Below are 19,479 nucleotides of genomic sequence, written 5' to 3' on the forward strand. Positions count from 1 at the left end.
GGAACTGGAGAGGGAGGGGTTCACGGACAGTTGGCTGCCGGGCTGGAAATCAGGCCGAGGGCCTAGAGGTTGGGGAGCGCTCTGTGGGCGGAGCGAACCAGCCTGCAGGTCCCGGGATAGAATCGCAGAGCCTCGGGTGGGCCTCTCACGGAAGCAAGAGGGTTGAGATTGAGTATGCTAGGGCCTGGTTGCGGGCCTTGGGGAAGACAAGGCTGGGGCGAGATCGCGCCTGTTGTCCCTTCACTGACTGACATTTCCTTTACCCAGGTCCCCACATCAGGGCTAGAAGGAGCCCGAGTTCCCTAGGAATCTGTGGGAACTGCCCCGTGACTGTTGGAGAAGATGCCGTACCTTGGCTCCGAGGACGTGGTGAAGGAGCTGAAGAAGGCTCTGTGTAATCCTCACATTCAGGCTGATAGGCTGCGCTATCGGAGTGTCATCCAGCGAGTGATTAGGTATCACCTAACGCCCTAATTCCCCCATTGCCATCCCCAGCAGGCCTCTCTCCCCATGGCTGCTCAGAAAGAGTTAATGAACTTTCATACATAGCAGTTGTACGGTTTGATCTTTCTGCTTCTCTGGAATGACATCTAAGTCTCCCTTGTGGGGCATATTTTGCTTTTACTCAGCTGGGTGGTTTCATCCATATCTTGAACTTGTACTGCTGATCTATATCTAGTACAGACGTCCTTTTTTATCCTCAGACTCACACATCCTATTGCTTGCTTGGCATTTCTGCCTGGATATGTCTTCAAAGGCATGCAAAATAGCACCTGCATTCTTCCCTCCACCTTCCCAGACCTGCTCTTCTGCTTGTATTGTGTTGATAAATGTCACCACCCAAGCTGACCAAGTGTGGGAGTCAGTCTTGATGATACTCGATCTTCACTGCTCAAGTCAGGCGGTATGGATTCATGGTTCTAAATATGCATCCTCTTTTTTAAGAATTGGCACTGCTGTTCTGGTTTCTTTATAAAAAAGAATTGCAGTAGCTTAAGAGTAGGTCAGGGCTTCCCTGCTGACTGACTGGTAAAGAATCCGCTGCCAATGCAAGAGACTCCAGTTCCATACCTGGGTCAAGAAGATCCCCTGGAGAAGGAAATGGCAACCGACTCCAGGATTCTTGCTTGGAAAATCCCATGGACAGAGGAGCCTGGCAGGCTACAGTCCATGGAGTTGCAAAAAGAGTCCGATATGACTGAGCAACTAAACAACAACAACGTATCAGATCATCTTGAGCAACTAAAACAACAATAGAATATTAGGTCATCTTGCTCCTATTTCAGTTAGAATGATTTTCCAATATATGAATTTGACAATGTATCTCTTGCCTGTAGCAAACTTTGCGTCACAAACTGTAGCATGCACAGAAGTTTTTAAGAATGCTTTTTTAAATTTTAATGCTTTTTTATGCTTTTTAAATGCTTCTTTAATGCTTTTTAAGAAAATGTAAAAATTTCATTCAGTCCAGTAATTCTGATTTCAGTAGGTGGGATGGAACCCAGGAATCTGCATTTTGAACAGACATCCCCTCAAATTCCTGTAGGAGATCACAGTTTGAGAAATAGTGATCTACAGAATAAAGTCCAAATTTCTTACCATAACATTCAAGGAATACCCTGTTAACTACCTTCAGACTGTCAAAAGAATATACCATTCTTGCCTCCACATGCCTCACAATGTGTATCATTACCTATCTACTACACCTCCCTGGAGCTCCTGCTAATTTGGCTCAAGTATTACTTCTTGGCAGTGTTAGATACCCACTGCACCTTATCTGTTACTTCTGTTGTAATACTTATCTGTCATTCTGTAATTAGAGGTGTCCTTGTCTGCCTGCTTGGTAGATTTGAGTTCCTTCAGATCTGAGAACATGCCTTCCTCAGATTATGTCCCCAGAACATATCCCTGGAATGTAAAAGCTGAATGCGTTGGAATGTATCAATACTAGGAATTCTGTAAGTGTTTGTTGAATGAATAGAAGAACGTCTATTGCAGGCCGTGTTAAGTTTTGTGTGATATGATAGAAAAGGTAGACCTGGTTGCTTTGCTCTAAAAGGTCACAATCTAGTTGGCTATCCAGGACATGTATAAGTAAAAGGTTTTCTGTAGGTTGTTGGTGGTGAGTTGGGGATTATATATTTTACTTTTCTCTGCTGTGTGTGTTGGTTTCAGGCACATGACTCAAGGGGTGGACATGTCTGGTGTTTTCATGGAAATGGTGAAGGCTAGCGCCACTGTAGATATTGTTCAGAAGAAGTTAGTTTATCTCTACATGTGTACCTACGCTCCCCTGAAACCAGATCTGGCTCTCCTAGCCATCAATACACTGTGCAAAGACTGTTCGGACCCCAACCCAATGGTGCGAGGGCTGGCATTACGGAGCATGTGTAGCCTCAGGTGAGCACTCTCTTCCCTTCCTGCACTCAGTGGCTGATGAGTTCATGTGATCACAGGCAGATTTTAATGATGACAATTTATTTGAGCTCCTTAATACTGGGGAAAACACGGTTGTAACCTGAACTCAGGTTGTCAGCCATTACTTTGGTTTAAAAAACTATATAGATGATTTTATTATGGAATTTTTTTCTACGTTACTCTCAGTGAGATGGTTAAAGATTTCTAAATGTGCGTGTATTTTAACTTGCCTGTGCAGCATTATTCCACATGAAAAGTCAAGTGAGGCTTTTTAAGCTTGGCAGCAGCTTTCTTGAGTTTGTTGAGAAGAATCTGACCAGTGCATATGCAAACGTCTATTAAACCCTCTGTTAAGTGAATAGGGGCTATGTTATGTCAACACTAGTACTTTAGGATCTGGCTGACTCCAGAATGTGTTGCTTAGGATGCCTGGTGTGCAGGAATATATCCAACAGCCAATTCTCAATGGTCTGCGGGATAAGGCTTCATATGTCAGGAGGGTAGCAGTCCTTGGCTGTGCCAAGATGCATAATCTTCATGGAGACTCCGAGGTGGGTAAGTTTCAATGTAATCTATCATGCTCAGTATTTATTTGTGCTTCCATTATATGACTTTGTAAAAGATTATGTTGTTTTGGTAGAAAATAATAATGTGGCTCTACTGGATGTCCCTTTTTAAAAATTTCATTTTATTTCTTAAATTTATTTTTATTTGGAGGATAATTGCTTTATATGTTGTGTTGGTTTCTGCCGTAGAACAACGTGAATCATCCAGAAATATACATATATCCTCTCCCTCTTGACCTTCTCTTCCACTCTAGGTGTCTCTTTTAAGTAGGATGCAACGCTTGGTATTTTCTGAGATTAAAGAAGTCCTTCCTTTGGGGTTCAGGTGAAATTCTTTGTATCAGCTACTTAGGATAGTCTGGAAATGGCAATTTTTAGCCTTGTATTTTGTTACTGCCTTTGTTACGTTTGTGTAATAGCAGAGAAGTTCGGCTTTGTCTTCCTGGAACTATTATTCTGGCTCTATCCCCGTGACTCTGAAGCTTTTGTTTATATGAGATCTTTGTTCTTTTGTAGATGGTGCCCTGGTAAATGAATTATATAGTTTGCTGCGTGACCAGGATCCAATTGTGGTTGTGAACTGCCTGAGGTCTCTAGAGGAAATTCTGAAACAGGAAGGAGGTGTTGTCATCAATAAGCCCATCGCCCACCATCTCTTAAATCGGTTTGGATGCCTCTGTTCTCTTTTTATCATGATCAGATCTGCATCTCTGCATCATAGTGGGATCTTGTTGATGTACTGAATGAAGGAGAGGTTCTTGAACAACTTCTGTAGAGCAGTAAAAAAAAGTTAAATGTAACCATTAACTACCTCATGTTTCATTGCAAGTTTTGTTGTTGTTGTTTTTTTTTGGTCTTAGTTTCTTTTGATAATATATAGAGAGATAGCAGAAAGATCCTTCGGGGATAGGCTCTGTCCCCTGCAGTCATTATGTCCCCCAAACTAAGCCATTCACACATACTATCTTACAATGTATAGAGTCTGGGTCTAGGGTATAGGGATCATGTCTTTGGCCTTAGATGAGTATGCATTTGTACTGTGAACTCATCTTGTTATTTAAAGACTTTGTATAAACTTTAAGTAATGTGTAAAAAGAATAATTTGATTATGGTACGACCTAGTCTTAAGAATTCTCCCCTTATTGTGATGAGCAGATGACTAGTGACAGAGCAGTCGCTTGGAGGTGGCCCTAATTTTGTTGCTAACATAGCCCATTTGTTTTCTTTTTTGGATAGAATGTCAAAACTGGACCAGTGGGGCCAGGCTGAAGTCTTGAACTTTCTGCTCCGCTACCAACCCCGAAGTGAGGAGGAGCTGTTTGACATTCTCAATCTGTTGGACAGTTTTCTCAAGAGCAGCAGCCCAGGCGTGGTGATGGGAGCCACCAAACTCTTTCTGATCTTGGCCAAAAAATTTCCCCACGTGCAGACCGACGTGCTCATGCAAGTCAAGGGCCCTCTGCTGGCTGCCTGTTCTTCAGAGAGTCGAGAGCTCTGCTTTGCTGCCCTCTGCCATGTGCGCCAGATCCTGCACAGCTTGCCGGGTCACTTCAGCGGCCACTACAAGAAGTTTTTCTGCTCCTATTCGGAGCCCCACTACATCAAGCTCCAGAAGGTGGAGGTGCTGTGTGAGCTGGTGAACGACGAGAATGTGCAGCAGGTGCTGGAGGAGCTTCGAGGGTACTGCACCGACGTGTCTGCCGACTTCGCGCAGGCCGCCATCTTCGCCATTGGTAGGTGTCTGCTGCTTTTCCTTCATGAGAGCCTACACCAAACAGCTAGATAGCTGGGGAACCACAGAGAGCAAAAAGGAATGAGTCTTGCTTCAAGGGAAAGTATCTAGCACCAAAAAATTGGGTCAGTGACTACGAATAAGTAGAGGAGGAAGGCTCATTTGGTCAATACCGGTGTTGCCATGTCTTTCTAGAATATAGACTACAGGTGATTCAAACTATAACATAATTAATTAATAGATTTAAAAAAACACTTATTTACTTATTTTTGGTTGCACTGGGTCTTAGTTGCTGCTCTCAGACTTTTCTCTAGTTGAGGAGAGCGGGGACTCCTCTGGTTGTGGTACGTGGGCTTCTCATTGTGTGGCTTCTCTTGTTGAGAAGCATGGACTCTGGGTGTACCGGTTTCCCTAGCTGTAGCTCTTGGGCTTTGGAGCGCTGGCTGGGTAGTTGAGTCTCCTGGGCTTAGCTGCCCCATGGCATGTGGGATCTTCCTGGAACAGGAATCGAAACCGTGTCCCCTGCATTGGCAGGCCGATTCCCATCCACTGTTGGACCATCCGGGAAGTCCAACACAATTATAGTGCCTTTTGTTGTACCTTACCGAAAATGTTTTTCTGTATATCATCTTCCCACAGTCTTGTGAGACAGTCAAGAAAAGTGGACAAGTGGTTATTAACTTTGTTTTCAAGATGAAGCAACTTGGGCACAAAAAGGTTCTTAAATTGCCCAAAGTTTATATAGTTCCTGAACTGGGACTGAAACCCAGCTTTCCTGACTCAAAGTCCTGTGTCAATTCAACAATCATTTATTGAGCTTCTACTCTGGGCTACTCCATATTATGCTGAGTAGACCAACATGGAGTAAAACCTAAGGCCTACAGACCTTTTCACACTACCGTGTCTGGAATTTAAAGAGCTGGAGTGAGCCACCACATGAAAGCACCTGGGGAGCTCAGGTTTGGAGGACTTCAAGGGAAGGAGGAGAAGGAACTCTCCTATGTAGAATAAAGTATGGCTATTTTTAGGGGCAGAGAAGAGGAAACAAAGAGGGGAGTAGAAATCCTGCCATCTGGAGGCTGCTGTCAAGTGTCCCCAGCAGGAATACTCCTGTGCAGGTGTGCTGCGACAAACTGGCTGCTACATAAATACTCTGAAAGTTTTCAACCTTGTTTAACGGGGAATTCATTTTTACCTAAGTTCCCTTAAATTCTTATTTCATCAAGCAGGGGGTGATTTTTTTTTGTTTTTTAGGTTTTAGTCATCTTTGTTGTTGGTTGGTAGGAAATTGTTTTTAGAATGAGGTGCTAATATTTGACTTAACACTTTTTCTGCTTTCCTTCCTCTGTAGGTAGCATCGCCAGGACCTACACAGATCAGTGTGTGCAGATTCTAACAGAGTTGCTGGGGCTTCGACAAGAGCACATTACCACGGGTAATAGCTACCATTCTAGGATTTTTTTGTGTGTTGTGGGGGGGGACCAATTTCCTGGCCTGTGATGGTTTTTCAGAACATGTTTGTTGTTGAATATGAGAGGTTTAAGCTTTTCTTTACATCATCATCTGTTGCCATCAGAGGAGCATATAGACCTAACAGGGCAGGGAGTCTTCAGGTTGCTGTGAGTCTTCCAGGCTGTTGGATGGCTAATGAAGGGTGCGAGGATGACCTTGCTGGTCATTTCCCCACCTTTGTCCCTCTTTTTGCTTTACAGCAGCAACTGTAAGCAGTGGCTACCAGACCTGGGACTAGAATGGTGCAAACAAGGTGCCAAGGATACAGACATGTAAAGAGGCACTCACTATTATATACAGCATGGATAAACAACAAGGTCCTACTGTACAGCTCCAGGATCTATATTCAATACCCTGTGATAAGCCAGAATGGAGGTCTTCCCTGGTGGTCTAGTGTTTAAGAATCCACCTGCCCATGCAGGGGACATGGGTTCAGTCCCTGGTCTGAGAAGATTCCACATGCAGCGGGGCAGCTAAGCCGGTGCGCCACAACTACTGAAGCCCGTGCACCTAGAGCCTATGCCCTGCAACAAGAAAAACCACAGCATTGAGAAGCCCATGTACTGCAACTAGAGAGTAGCCCCCACTTACCACAACTAGAAAAAAGCCTGCACAGCAACGAAGACCCAGCACGGCTAAAAAAAAAAAAGCCTTACAAGAAAAGAATATATATACATATATATATATAAAATGTATATAGAGAGTCATTCAGTCTCAGGTTCATGCAGGTGCTACCTCTGTGTGTCCTCTTATGTTTTACAGTTTACCTTGCTTGCTTCACCATAGCCCCAGCCCTAGTGTCTCCATTTATACTGTCTTCAGAGCATCATTCAACAGCAGCACTCTCCCACATTTGTATATGGCTTTCCAGTTTACCAAGTGCCTTTGCATACATTAATTCTTGTATCCTCACGGCAATCTGAGAAGAGCAACATTCATTTAAGAAATCGTTGCCCATTGCCAGACATGTCTCAGATAATCACTGACCACCCCCTCCAACACCCATTTTGCAGACATTCCCGCAGCCTGACTATGTGACTTTTCTTAAGATTCCTTCCCACACGGAGGCTCTAACCCTGTGCTTTTGTGTCCTGAGCTGTGCTGCAGTGGTGGTGCAGACTTTCCGAGACCTGGTATGGTTGTGTCCTCAATGTACGGAAGCTGTGTGTCAGGCCCTGCCCGGCTGTGAGGAGAACATTCAAGATAGTGAGGTAGACTATGATTCTCCTTTACTTCTAGGCAAAGGGGAAGTGCTTGGGACCTACTCTGTGAAATGGAATCTAATTATTCTTTCTATCCAGTGTCTGAAGTGGGAACTCTTAGAATTGATTGCCACCTCAGATTCTCTTTTGGGTGTAGGCGGGATATAAATTATGAAAACATTAGGATTTACCTATGGTTTCCTTACAAATATTTTGATACTATTATTCTCGTGTAAGGTATTCATTATTTTGAGTGAGAGATTTAGACCATAGGGTTTTCAGCTGGCATGAAAATCAGAGTCATTTGTGGACTTTCTACATATGTTTAGGTTTCACCCCAGGTCTACTCAAATATTCAGAAGTGGGAACCCTGGACACGTACAGTTTCAAGAAGCCTCGAAGGCGATGCTGACGTGCACTCTAGGTTAATCGCCACTTTAATGGAGTAACTTAGGGAAATCTTCCAGTAACTTCCACTGAAGCATGAAACCCCAAATTGGGGCCGAAGCCCCCAAACTGAGGAATCTTTATTGCTTAAACAACATAGGCGTGAGAGTCATAAGTCTCCTTTTTTGTGGTAGAAATTCGTTCCTATTGTAGAGAGTTTAGTAGGGGGTAGATCAATAAATGCAAGTTGAAGCAAATAAAATATACTTTTTCTGCTAACTCTAGGGTAAAAGCGAAACCTGCTGCTGTCTGCCATCTGCTCTCACCTGTGTTTTGGACGGCCAAATGTTCAGCATCTGTTCTTACTCCCTAATTCCCTAGGGGAAGCAGGCACTTATCTGGCTACTCGGTGTCCATGGGAAGAGAATCCCCAATGCTCCTTATGTGTTGGAAGACTTCATAGAGAATGTGAAGTCGGAGACATTCCCAGCTGTCAAGATGGAGCTGCTCACAGCTGTGCTGCGCCTCTTCCTCTCTCGCCCGGCTGAGTGCCAGGACATGCTAGGCCGCTTGTTACACTACTGCATAGGTAGGCTCTTCAGAGGAAATGGTACTTGCCATGGCCAGTCGTGTATACCTCCTGGTGGCTCAGATGATAAAGAATCTGCCTGCAATGCAGGAGACCCGGGTTTGATCCTTGGGTTGGAAAGATCCCCCAGAGAAGGGCATGGCAACTCCAGTATTCTTGCCTGGAGAATTCCATGGGCAGAGGAGCCTCATGGACTACAGTCCATGTGATCACAAAGAGTCAGACACAACTGAACAACTAACACTTTGACGGTCAGTCGTAGAGGTTCTCACAGCTTTCATTGTTTGATGAGCCGTGTCTGGGACCCAAGGAGAAAATGTCAACATTTTCTAGGGTTTCCTCCCTCTTATTCTGGTGGGCACAGGGATAGAAGGAATGTTCTTATTTTTAATTAACTCAATCTGTTATCTTACCTCAGAGGAAGAAAAGGACATGGCGGTACGAGATCGAGGTCTCTTCTATTATCGCCTCCTCTTAGCAGGCATCAATGAAGTAAAGCAGATCCTGTGTAGCCCTATATCTGATCCTTCCCTCAGACTTTTGGAGGATCAGGCAGAAAGACCTGTGAACAGCTGGGCCTTGGACTTCAACACTCTGGTGCCAGTATACGGCAAAGCCCGCTGGGCAACCATCTCTAAATGCCAGGGAGTAGAACATTGTGGCCCAGAGCTTCCTAACACTGCAGCCTTTCCCACACCAGGTAAAAATCAACCTATTTTCCATCTTGTCATGAAAAATCTTTATGGTAGAGAGTAAAGTACCCCAGCTACACTTCAGATTGTTGCTTGAATTTCGTCTTTGTGAACAAGAAAGTTTGCCATTGGTTATTTAAGCCATTTCTCCAAAGATAAAAATCACATTATGTACTTTTGGAAATCTAGATTTTAAAATGTAGTTCCAGCAGACTGAGAGCGTCTCTTAAACAAGCTTTCTGACTCTTGTAGGACCCTTGATTCCTGAAGAGAACAAGGAGAGGGCTCAGGAACTCCCTGATTCTGTAACCCTCATGCTCATCCCTGATCAACAGCTTACTGCTGAGTGTTTTGAGAAAACTTGGCTGAGCCTCAAAGTTGCTCATCAGCAGGTGTTCCCGTGGCAGGGAGCAGTCCATCCTGACACCCTGCAGATGGCGCTGCAAGTCGTGAACATCCAGACCATCGCCATGAGCCGGGCTGGGACTCAGCCATGGAAAGCCTACCTCAGTGCTCAGGACGACACTGGCTGCCTGTTCCTAACAGAACTGCTGCTGGAGCCTGCGAACTTGCAGATGCAGATCTCAGTGAAACAAAGCGAGGCAAGGACAGAGACACTGAAGAGTTTTATTTCTGTTTTAGAAACTGTGATTGGAACAATTGGAGACATAAAATCGTAACGGCTTCCTGTCTGTCCTGAGTGAGATGAATAGCTGTCAGAGTTCCTTAGTTTTTCTTATTGTCACTGCTTGTTAGTCCAGATAATGTCAAATGCAAAGGAGAAGAGGAATCTGGGAATGAGGATTCTTCCATTTTTGTCCAAAGAACATTGACATGTTCCTCTCATACCTATTGGTGAATGACCCCACTTTTCCAAGTGATGTTGTAAAGGTTAATGTTGTTGGGGAGAGGGTGGGGGTAGAATTTGTATTCTTTTCTAATTAGTTTAAAGGATTATTTTACTAATAATTAGTAAAATAATTAAAGATGTCTGATGTGTCTGGAAACTGACAGGGACATCAGTTTGTGAGGGTCTTGTGGATTATTACAGTAAATTATTACAGTAAATTCCTTACTGTTATAATATTTCTAATCATGCTTTTTAGGCCAGAGTTCAAAGTCCTTAGCATGATATCCAAAGTTCCTCCTCTGTGCCATGTCTCTGCTCACCAGAATACCCTGTGTTCTGGCAAAAGCAAAGCACTTGCAGTTCCCTGAATATACTCAGCTCTCTCTCACCTCTGTGCTTTTATTTCTTGCCTACAATATTTCCTCACCCTCATATCTTTTTAAGTAACGCTTATTCTATCTTTTGGTGTTCAGTTCAGATATGAGCTCTTTCAGGATGTTTTCTGTGACCCTCGCTGCCTTCATTAGGGGTTTCATTCAAGCTGTGAAAGCAGTTAGTGCATACGTCTAGCAGTACTGTTGGGGTGGCGCTAAAGAACCCACCTCCCAATGCAGGAGATGTAAGAGATGTGGGTTCGATCCCTGGTTTGGGAAGATCCCCTGGAAGAAAACCCATTCCAGTATTCTTGCCTGGAGAATCCCATGGACAGAGGAGCTTGGTAAACTACAGTCCATAGGGTTGCAAAGAGCCGGACTGAAGCGACTTAGCACAGCACAGCAGTACTATTGTAATTGTTTTCTTGTCACTCTTTCTCATGTTTGATTTTCTTCATAACTGACCACATTTTATAGATGGAGACAACTTATGGCCAAAACAGATGTAATAAACTCATGGTAAAGTATAAATAACCAGAGAATCCAGCATAGGAAAAAATAAAAATACCTGTTAAGACCAGCTGGGTTAGGGATGGGAAAGTATACAAATGTCCAGGCTGAAAGGGCCTACATAGCTGATACAGTTGAGGTCGTATTTAGCTTTGTAAGTGATTTGCATGCTAAGTAGCTTCAGTCATGTCCCACTCTTTGTGACCTCATGGACTGTAGCTCGCCAGGCTCCTTTGTCTGTGGGGATTCTCCAAGAATAAATACTGGAGTGGGTTGCCATGCCCTTCTCCAGGGGATCTTCCCGACTCAGGGATCGAACCTGTGTCTCTTGCATCTCCTGCATTGGTAGCACCACCTGGAAGCAGCCAGAATAAAGAGGAATGGTTGTATAGTTGTCACCAGAAAGAAATAAATATTTCAATTCTAATTTCTAAAAGAAATTTACATGTACTTTTACATGGATGGCACTGAATGGTATGTAGAATACTTGTGTGGCAAGTTAGTAAAGTGTTTCACATGACTTTCTTGTGGTGTTCTTCAGTATGAACAGAGAGCATAATTTTAATATGAAGCTTAGTGAGGGCATTCTTCAAGGACTAAAGATACTATGACCCAAATATCATCCAGCTTAACTCAACGACTTCTTCTGCCTGGATCCATAGATGGACTGCATATCCTTCAAATAATGCTTTGCCTATCATTTCTCTCAGCTAAGCTTTTAATAGGAGTAGAAAACAGATAGTGCTGAATTTTCTGGCAAGGGCCTGGATTTAGTCAGTTGTCTGTCTCTGCCAGACAGTTTTTAAGGACGGTGATTATCTTTCTTTCCTCTGTCTACAATGCCTACGAGATAGTGGTTACTCAATAAATAGTATTGAATGAATGGCTCTAAGTATTGAATAATTAGATTCTGATGGTATTTGTAGACTGCTGTTTGAAGTGTGTTTTGTTATATTGCATTGACCACATAGAAGATAATAGATGGAATTCCATCTTGGCTAGGGTTTCTCAGAAGTGGTGCTACTGACATTTGGGGCCATATAATTCTTCTTCTAGGGGGGTTATCTGTGTACTGTAGGATAACCATCAGAATCTCTGATCTATACCATTCAGTTCAGTTCAGTTCAGTCGCTCAGCTGTGTCCGACTCTTTGCGACCCCGTGAATTGCAGCACGCCAGGCCTCCCTGTCCATCACCAACTCCTGGAGTCTACCCAAACCCATGTCCATCGAGTCAGTGATACCATCCAACCATCTCATCCTCTGTCATCCCCTTCTCCTCCTGCCCCCAATCCTACCCAGCATCAGGGTCTTTTCCAATGAGTCAACGCTTCACATGAAGTGGCCAAGGTATTGGAGTTTCAGCTTCAACATCAGTCCTTCCAATGAATACCCAGGACTGATCTCCTTTAGAATGGATTGATTGGATCTCCTTGCAGTCCAAGGGACTCTCAAGAGTCTTCTCCAACACCACAGTTCAAAAGCATCAATTCTGTGGCGCTCGGCTTTCTTTCACCGTCCAACTCTCACATCCATACATGACCACTGGAAAAACCATAGCCTTGACTAGACGGACTTTTGTTGGCAAAGTAATGTCTCTGCTTTTAAATATGCTATCTAGGTTGGCCAAAACCTTCCTTCCAAGGAGTAAGCGTCTTTTAATTTCATGGCTGCAATCACCATCTGCAGTGATTTTGGAGCCCAAAAAAATAAAGTCTGACACTGTTTCCACTGTTTCCCCATCTATTTCCCATGAAGTGTTGGGACCAGATGCCATGATCTTAGTTTTCTGAACGTTGAGCTTTAAGCCAACTTTTTCACTCTCCTCTTTCACTTTCATCAAGAGGCTCTTTAGGTCTTCTTCACTTTCTGCCGTAAGGGTGGTGTCATCCGCATATCTGAGGTTATTGATATTTCTCCTGGAAATCTTGATTCCAGCTTGTGTTTCTTCCAGCCCAGCATTTCTCATGATGTACTCTGCATATAAGTTAAATAAGCACGGTGACAATATACAGCCTTGACATACTCTTTTTCCTATGTGGAACCAGTCTGTTGTTCCATGTCCAGATCTAACTGTCGCTTCCTGACCTGCATACAGGTTTCTCAAGAGACAGGTCAGATGGTCTGGTATTCCCGTCTCTTTTGGAATTTTCCACAGTTTATTGTGATCCACACAGTCAAAGGCTTTGGCATAGTCAGTAAAGCAGAAATAGATGTTTTTCTGGAACTCTCTTGCTTTTTCGATGATCCAGCGGATATTGGCAATTTGATCTCTGGTTCCTCTGCCTTTTCTAAAACCAGCTTGAACATCTGGAAGTTCACGGTTCACGTATTGCTGAAGCCTGGCTTGGAGAATTTTGAGCATTACTTTACTAGCATGTAAGATGAGTGCAATTGTGCAGTAGTTTGAGTATTCTTTGGCATTGCCTTTCTTTGGGATTGGAATGAAAACTGACCTTTTCCAGTCCTGTGGCCACTGCTGAGTTTTCCAGATTTGCTGGCATATCGAGTGCAGCACTTTCACAGCATCATCTTTCAGGATTTGAAATAGCTCAACTGGAATTCTGTTACCTCCACTAGCTTTGTTCGTAGTGATGCTTTCTAAGGCCCACTTGACTTCACATTCCAGGATGTCTGGCTCTAGGTGAGTGATCACACCATCGTGATTATCTGGGTCGTGACGATCTTTTTTATACAGTTGTTCTGTGTATTCTTGCCACCTCTTCTTAATATCTTCTGCTTCTCTTAGGTCCATACCATTTCTGTCCTTTATCGAGCCCATCTTTGCATGAAATGTTCCCTTGGTATCTCTAATTTTCTTGAAGAGATCTCTAGTCTTTCCCAATCTGTTGTTTTCCTCTATTTCTTTGCATTGATCGCTGAGGAAGGCTTTCTTATCTCTCCTTGCTATTCTTTGGAACTCTGCATTCAGATGGGAATATCTTTCCTTTTCTCCTTTGCTTTTCGCTTCTCTTCTCTTCCCAGCTATATGTAAGGCCTCCTCAGACAGCCATTTTGCTTTTTTGTATTTCTTTTCCATGGGGATGGTCTTGATCCCTGTCTCCTGTACAATGTCACTAACCTCTGTCCATAGTTCATCAGGCACTCTGTCTATCAGATCTAGTCCCTTAAATCTATTTGTCACTTCTACTGTATACTCATAAGGGATTTGGTGTAGGTCATACCTGAATGGTCTAGTGGTTTTCCCTACTTTCTTCAATTTAAGTCTGAGATCTATACCATTAGATGTCCCCAAACCCCCAGTTGTGACACCTAAAAATATCCTCAGATGTTGCCAGGTTACCATGGAAGTCAAAATCACCCACGGTTGAGAAAGACAGATCTGGACCCTGGTTCCCCAGGGTCTGGAAGGAGGAGGATCAGAACAGCTTCAGAATCACTTTTCATATTTTGACTTGTTCAGTTAAACTGAATGTTTAATTAGGTACTAAAACAAAGTCAAAGTGTTAAGTGCTGCTAGTTTTAAGTGTTGGAAGGAAACAGGATGCAAATGGTAGAAATTGAGTAAATTGATTGACTTCTTAAAAAATTAAGGGTTATCACTGAAATGTTGAACTAAAGAAAATTAGGTGCAGCTCAGTAATTGAGTGTTAACTACAGTGATCCTAACTATAGGAGCTTTTAGAATATTAAGCTCTACTTGGTTGCTTTCCTGAGTAAGAAGCATAGCAGAATATGAAACCATTGCTTTTGAAAACACCACCCTGTTGGCAGAATGCAAAGAGGAACTTAAAGAACCTTTTGATAAAGGTGAAAGAGGAGAGTGAAGAAACTGGCTTAAAACTCAACAGTCAGAAAACTAAGATCATGGCATCTGGTCCCATCACTTCATGGCAAATAGATGGAGAAACAATGGAAATAGTGACAGACTTTATTTTCTTCGGCTCCAAAATCACTGTGGATGGTGACTGCAGCCATGAAATTAAAAGATCCTTGCCCATCTGTGACGAACCTAGACAGCATATTAAAAAGCAGACACCACTTTGTTGACAAAGGCCCATATAGTCAAAGTTATGGTTTTTCCAGTAGTCATGTACAGATGTGAGAGTTGGACCATAAAGAAGGCCAAGTACCAAAGGATTGATGCTTTTGAACTGTGGTGTTGGAGAAGACTCTTGAGAGTCCTTTGGACAGCAAGGAGATCAAACCAGTCAATACTAAAGGAAATCAATCCTGAATATTCATTGGAAGGACTGATGCTGAAGCTGAAGCTCCAATACTTTGGTCATCTGATGGGAAGAGCTGACTCATTGGAAAAGACCCTGATGCTGGGAAAGATTGAAGGCGGGAGGAGAAGGGGACAACAGAGGATGAGATGGTTGGATGGCATCACTGACTCGATGGACATGAGTTTGAGCAAGCTCTGGGAGTTGGTGATAGACAGGGAAGCCTGGCATGCTGCAGTCCATGGGGTTGCAAAGAGTCAGACATGACTGAGTGACTGAACAACAGCAGCAACAATTTTAAAATCATCTCAATGAAGAACTGATTTCTCTTAACTATCGCCTGGTTTTACTCAATTACAAGCAAAATGACTAAAGCTTCCCTGGTGGCTCAGATGGTAAAGAATCCGCCTGCTGTGCAGGAGACCTGGGTTCAACCCCTGGGTCAGGAAGACTCCCCTAAAGAAGGGAATGGCAACCCACTCCAGTATTCTTGCTTGGAGAATTCCATGAACAGAGGAGCCTAGTGAGCTGTAGTCCATGGGGTCCCAAAGAATTGGACATGAATGAGAGACTAACACTTTTACTTTCATAAAATGAAGTTAATTATTTAATATTCCTCCTCCCTAGGGGCACTCTCTAGTCTCTGCAGATATATTGGTTGGATGATATAAGCAGATGCTTATCTTTAAAATGTGTGAAGGTATTTGATACTGTGCTTTTAGAAAAATGGACTTCTAATGTCTTAGTTGGTAACACATATAATGAGGGCCCACCAATGACTGTGGTGCTTTGGAACATTACAGAAGCAATCATTTACATAGTTCCTGATGATCATTTTACAGCTATGGACCAGCAACTGTTAGATGCCTCCATTCCCTCCTCCTTTTTGAATTGGAGTTCTGTTACAATTATTCTATCACTTTTTCATAGATTGAGTGTTTGGGGGTGAGGAGACAATGGACTTTTTTTCTTAGTTACAGATCATCATGTTGAGAGGAGCTGTACCCCAGGATCCTTGTTCACATGCAGGCCTGGTGCAGATGACAAGATCCTGGATTTTGAGCCAATGATATAATGAGATGAGGCTTTGGGAAAAAGATATAAATTATGACCAGAGCAGCAAGAGAAGCAAGTGAAAGTGAAAAAATTCTGGCCTCATTTTTCAGTAATAATTAAGAGTACAATATTTGAACTACACGAGTGAAGAGTATGTGGGCTGGGGGCAGGGAGGGGAAGGGATGGTTGAGAGTGTATTCCATTGAAGGCCCAGAGAGAAGTAAACAAAGGAGGAAATTTTACCCCACATTGCTCATGAAAGATACTCTGGTTCTGTAGCCTTACAACATTAACTGTACAAAATAATGCAAAGGATAGATAAGATTATACAAAGATTACATTCCCAAGATGGCATTTGCCCATAAGCATACCAGTAGTGAAATGAGGAAGGTGGTTTTTTATTATGGGGAAAGGTTTACTATTGATAGTAAGACATACTTGGTTTTAAATTTCTGTTCTACCACTTACTGATGCCACTTACCTTTGGGAGGCTATTTAATACCAGCTGGATTGTATCTGACAGGGTTTTTTTTTGTTTGTTTTTGTGTATTATTTTGGGAGTATGTCATAAATGTATTTGTTGGAATCCTTAACTTGTCAGTGGCTAGCTCTAGTGTGAAAGGATGTTGGCCTAGAATTATCTCTACAGAATCTTCTGACATTAGAGATCTGAAAGCTACTTAGACACTGATGTTTTTAGCCTTAGCGATAATGACAAATAAAATGACCCTTTAGCTAAATAATTCCTATTCCTAGGCCCAAAGGAACGTATGATCTTTTTTTTTTAGAATGGAATAGAATGCCGAAGATTGGCTTTGACTATTTTGCAAGCTAGAAATTCCACTTTGAACAATTAACTTACTGTTTATGCTTGAATGTCGCCCTACTAGTTCACCAGGTCAGAATATTCTGGAAAAGTTGATAGGTTTGAGTGCTGCTTCTGAGACACACACCCAGAATCTACGTGTAGCTCCATTAATAAGGCAACCATTAAAAATAAGCGTCCAGTCCTGAGACCCTGTAAAACACTGATGGAGTCCAGCCCTGTTGGAAGACCCCAGTTAATTCTATTAGAGAGTAGATCCCAGATTCCTTTCATCCTGGTGATTAGACCTTGGGCTAAAAGGAAGACATTTAACTCTTGCTATATTTCAGATGGGTTTCCCAGATGGCTCAGACAGTAATTACCTGCAAAGCAGGAGACCCAGGTTTCCCTGGGTCAAGGATATCCCCTGGAGAAGGGAATGGCAACCCACTCCAGTATTCTTGCCTGGAGAATCCCATGGACAGAGGGCCTGGATGACTATAGTCCATAGGGTCACAAAAAGTTGGATGTGACTAAGCGACTAACACACACACACACACATTTCAGATACTGCTTGGTCCTTCCACATAACATTATCTTATTTAATCCTCATTATTTCCCTGTGAAATACTTTGTATTATTCCCATTTACAATTCCTCAAATGCCCAAATTTTTATTCATCTCCTCAGCTTTTATATGTCCTGTTCCCTCCATCTGGAATGGTTTTACTCCTACTGTTTGCCTAATGAGTCCTTACTTGTCCTTCAGAACTCTGCCTAGATGTTACTACTTAAAGGAAGCCTTCTTTATTTTGGTTTGTTTCCTTATTACACACTATAATAACACACTGTATCTCAATAAGCACAAGAAATTGTGTGATTAGTTATTTAATATCTGTCATTTATGTCCAAGTGTGAGCCCCATGAGGATAGGAACTGTATCTGTGTCATTTTTCTAGATTATTTATATGCCAAGTATGTGCAGTTCCTTACACACAGGTACTCAGTAAATAATCAATGTGCCATTGTGGCAAATGAATGCCATAGTCAGGAGTTGAATGTTTGTGTAATATAACTTCAAAAACTTCTGTCTTTAAATTACACCATACCCAGAACCCAACAGGAAGTTTCTTAGTGATATTACCCAAGAAGCTCTTCCTTGTCTCTATTTCAGTTCTAGATTGGCTTTCTCACTAGTATAAGTTATCCATTAACCCTGGCTCGGGTGTGGCTCTCAGATAGGGAACTGAAAGTCTTCAACAAGCCTCCCCAGCTGTGTGTGGGTGAGCACTGCAGAACGGTCTCCCCCTTTCTGAGCAGCTGTTTTGGAGACAGGTGGAAGGAAAGACTCCAGGACTCCATGTCCCATTAAGTAACTACATGAGGACACATCTGGTTTACCAGGGTTTCTGACTTCCTGTTGAACTGAATTGCTTGTTCTGTAGGAAAGCAAAACTTGACTGCAAACATACAACTAAAATGAAGAGCCCCCGAACTTTTGAGGAGCAAACAGAATGCATAGTGGACTCTCTCCTCGCCGACTTCTTAGGACCCGCTTGGCAGGTTGGTAACCGGACCCTACAATGTGCAGATGAACCAGATTCAGGTAAGGCTTCTGGGCCTGAGGTGGTAATTGCAGGTCAGTAAGAGAATCTGAATCTGCTTACTTATTTCCTCTGAAGTCTCAAAAGGCAAACTAAGTTTTCAGCAATATCTGGAATCCTTGTAGCAGGGAAAGATTCTCAGTGAAGGGAGAATTTTTTGTCTATTGGTGTTGACACTATATTAAAGATTTTCTTGGGAGGATGAGGACTGGATTGTTTAAAAGTCTAGAGAACTTTCTTCAATGCCCAGGTCCCTGGGGCTTGCCATCGCTTCAGGCATTGTGATAAATGTGACTGTGCCCCATCTGTTTTAGGGGAGGTTTCCTCTTTTGATGTGGCCATCATTGCGGGTCGCCTTCGGGTGCTGGGTGACAAATTCAATGGAGAATTGGAAGCTTCTGCCAAAAATGTCATCGCAGAAACCATTCGGGGACAGGTCAAGTTTCCACTACTTCTTTCTATTGTTGGCTTTTTGTTTCTTCTATTTCAGACACCATTCTCTTACTATGCCTATACAACTGTGACTACAAATGTTCTATGAAAGATTTGGGGGCTTATTGCATCCAAGGAGATACAGCAGGAATTCTTCAATTCCAAGTATTTAGCAGTTAATCAAAGACAAGATGGTATTGAGGTGAAAAGCTCAGGCTTATCAGCCTTCTGAATGTTTCTGATTGGTTTTCATCAGAGCTGTGCTTTATGGCATAGAGAGTGTGTGTGTGTGTGTGTGTGTGTGTGTATACACATATATATATGTATATATGTGTATATATATGTATATATGTGTGTATATATATATGTGTGTGTGTGTGTGTGTGTGTGTATATATATGTATATATTGGAGAAGGCAATGGCAACCCACTCCAGTATTCTTGCCTGGAAAGTCCCGTGGACAGAGGAGCCTGGTAGGCTGCAGTCCATGGGGTTGCTAAGAGTCGGACACAACTGAGCGACTTCACTTTCACTTTTCACTTTCAGGAATTGGAGAAGGAAATGG

General features: G+C 42.8%; 3 protein-coding genes across 10 annotated transcripts in view; 2 read left to right on the forward strand and 1 right to left on the reverse strand.

The window, feature by feature from the left end:
* AP4B1 (adaptor related protein complex 4 subunit beta 1) lies at positions 1-18,484 on the forward strand. 6 transcript variants are annotated; one of them, XM_081493494.1, is made up of 12 exons: positions 1-172; positions 268-455; positions 2,176-2,400; positions 2,843-2,973; positions 3,501-3,648; positions 4,221-4,717; positions 6,068-6,151; positions 7,336-7,439; positions 8,199-8,406; positions 8,825-9,106; positions 9,351-9,700; positions 18,324-18,484. In XM_081493494.1, the coding sequence occupies exons 2-12, from the start codon at positions 343-345 to the stop codon at positions 18,336-18,338; spliced, it is 2,157 nt and encodes a 718-aa protein (XP_081349620.1). In that variant the 5' UTR covers positions 1-172; positions 268-342; the 3' UTR covers positions 18,339-18,484. The 6 variants fall into 6 exon arrangements, with proteins under 6 accessions (XP_081349620.1, XP_081349617.1, XP_081349619.1 ...); XM_081493491.1 differs by lacking the exon at positions 18,324-18,484 and having other exon boundaries at positions 9,351-10,336; XM_081493493.1 differs by lacking the exon at positions 18,324-18,484 and having other exon boundaries at positions 1-161; positions 9,351-10,336.
* Positions 3,119-19,479, reverse strand: part of LOC145507281 (uncharacterized) — a 96,838-nt gene continuing 80,477 nt past the window's right edge. The window contains exon 4 of the transcript XR_014054739.1: positions 3,119-4,770. The gene's annotated coding sequence lies outside the window, so the exon portion shown is untranslated. The remainder of the gene's footprint in view (positions 4,771-19,479) is intronic.
* The window catches only part of BCL2L15 (BCL2 like 15), a 16,851-nt gene continuing 15,708 nt past the window's right edge, over positions 18,337-19,479 (forward strand). For 2 of the 3 annotated variants that reach the window (XR_014054736.1, XM_081493513.1), the window contains exons 1-2: positions 18,337-18,441; positions 18,797-18,918. Coding sequence is in view for 2 of the 3 variants with exons in the window: in XM_081493513.1 (XP_081349639.1) it covers positions 18,393-18,441; positions 18,797-18,918 (171 nt within the window). In the remaining variant the exon portion in view is untranslated. Of the gene's footprint in view, positions 18,485-18,796; positions 18,919-19,479 lie in introns of all 3 variants that reach the window. The other variant, XM_081493512.1, reaches the window with a different exon arrangement.

The sequence above is a fragment of the Giraffa tippelskirchi genome, chromosome 5 (genome assembly GCF_054371585.1).
Source record: "Giraffa tippelskirchi isolate mGirTip1 chromosome 5, T2T-mGirTip1v1.2.pri, whole genome shotgun sequence".
NCBI classification, from domain to species: domain Eukaryota; kingdom Metazoa; phylum Chordata; class Mammalia; order Artiodactyla; family Giraffidae; genus Giraffa; species Giraffa tippelskirchi.

Coding starts and splice junctions, on each gene's coding strand:
- AP4B1 (XM_081493491.1), top strand. CDS start 343: ATGCCGTACCTTGGCTCCGAGGACGTGGTGAAGGAGCTGAAGAAGGCT. Junction 456..2,175: donor GTCATCCAGCGAGTGATTAG/GTATCACCTAAC, acceptor TGTTGGTTTCAG/GCACATGACTCAAGGGGTGG. Junction 2,974..3,500: donor TCATGGAGACTCCGAGGTGG/GTAAGTTTCAAT, acceptor GTTCTTTTGTAG/ATGGTGCCCTGGTAAATGAA.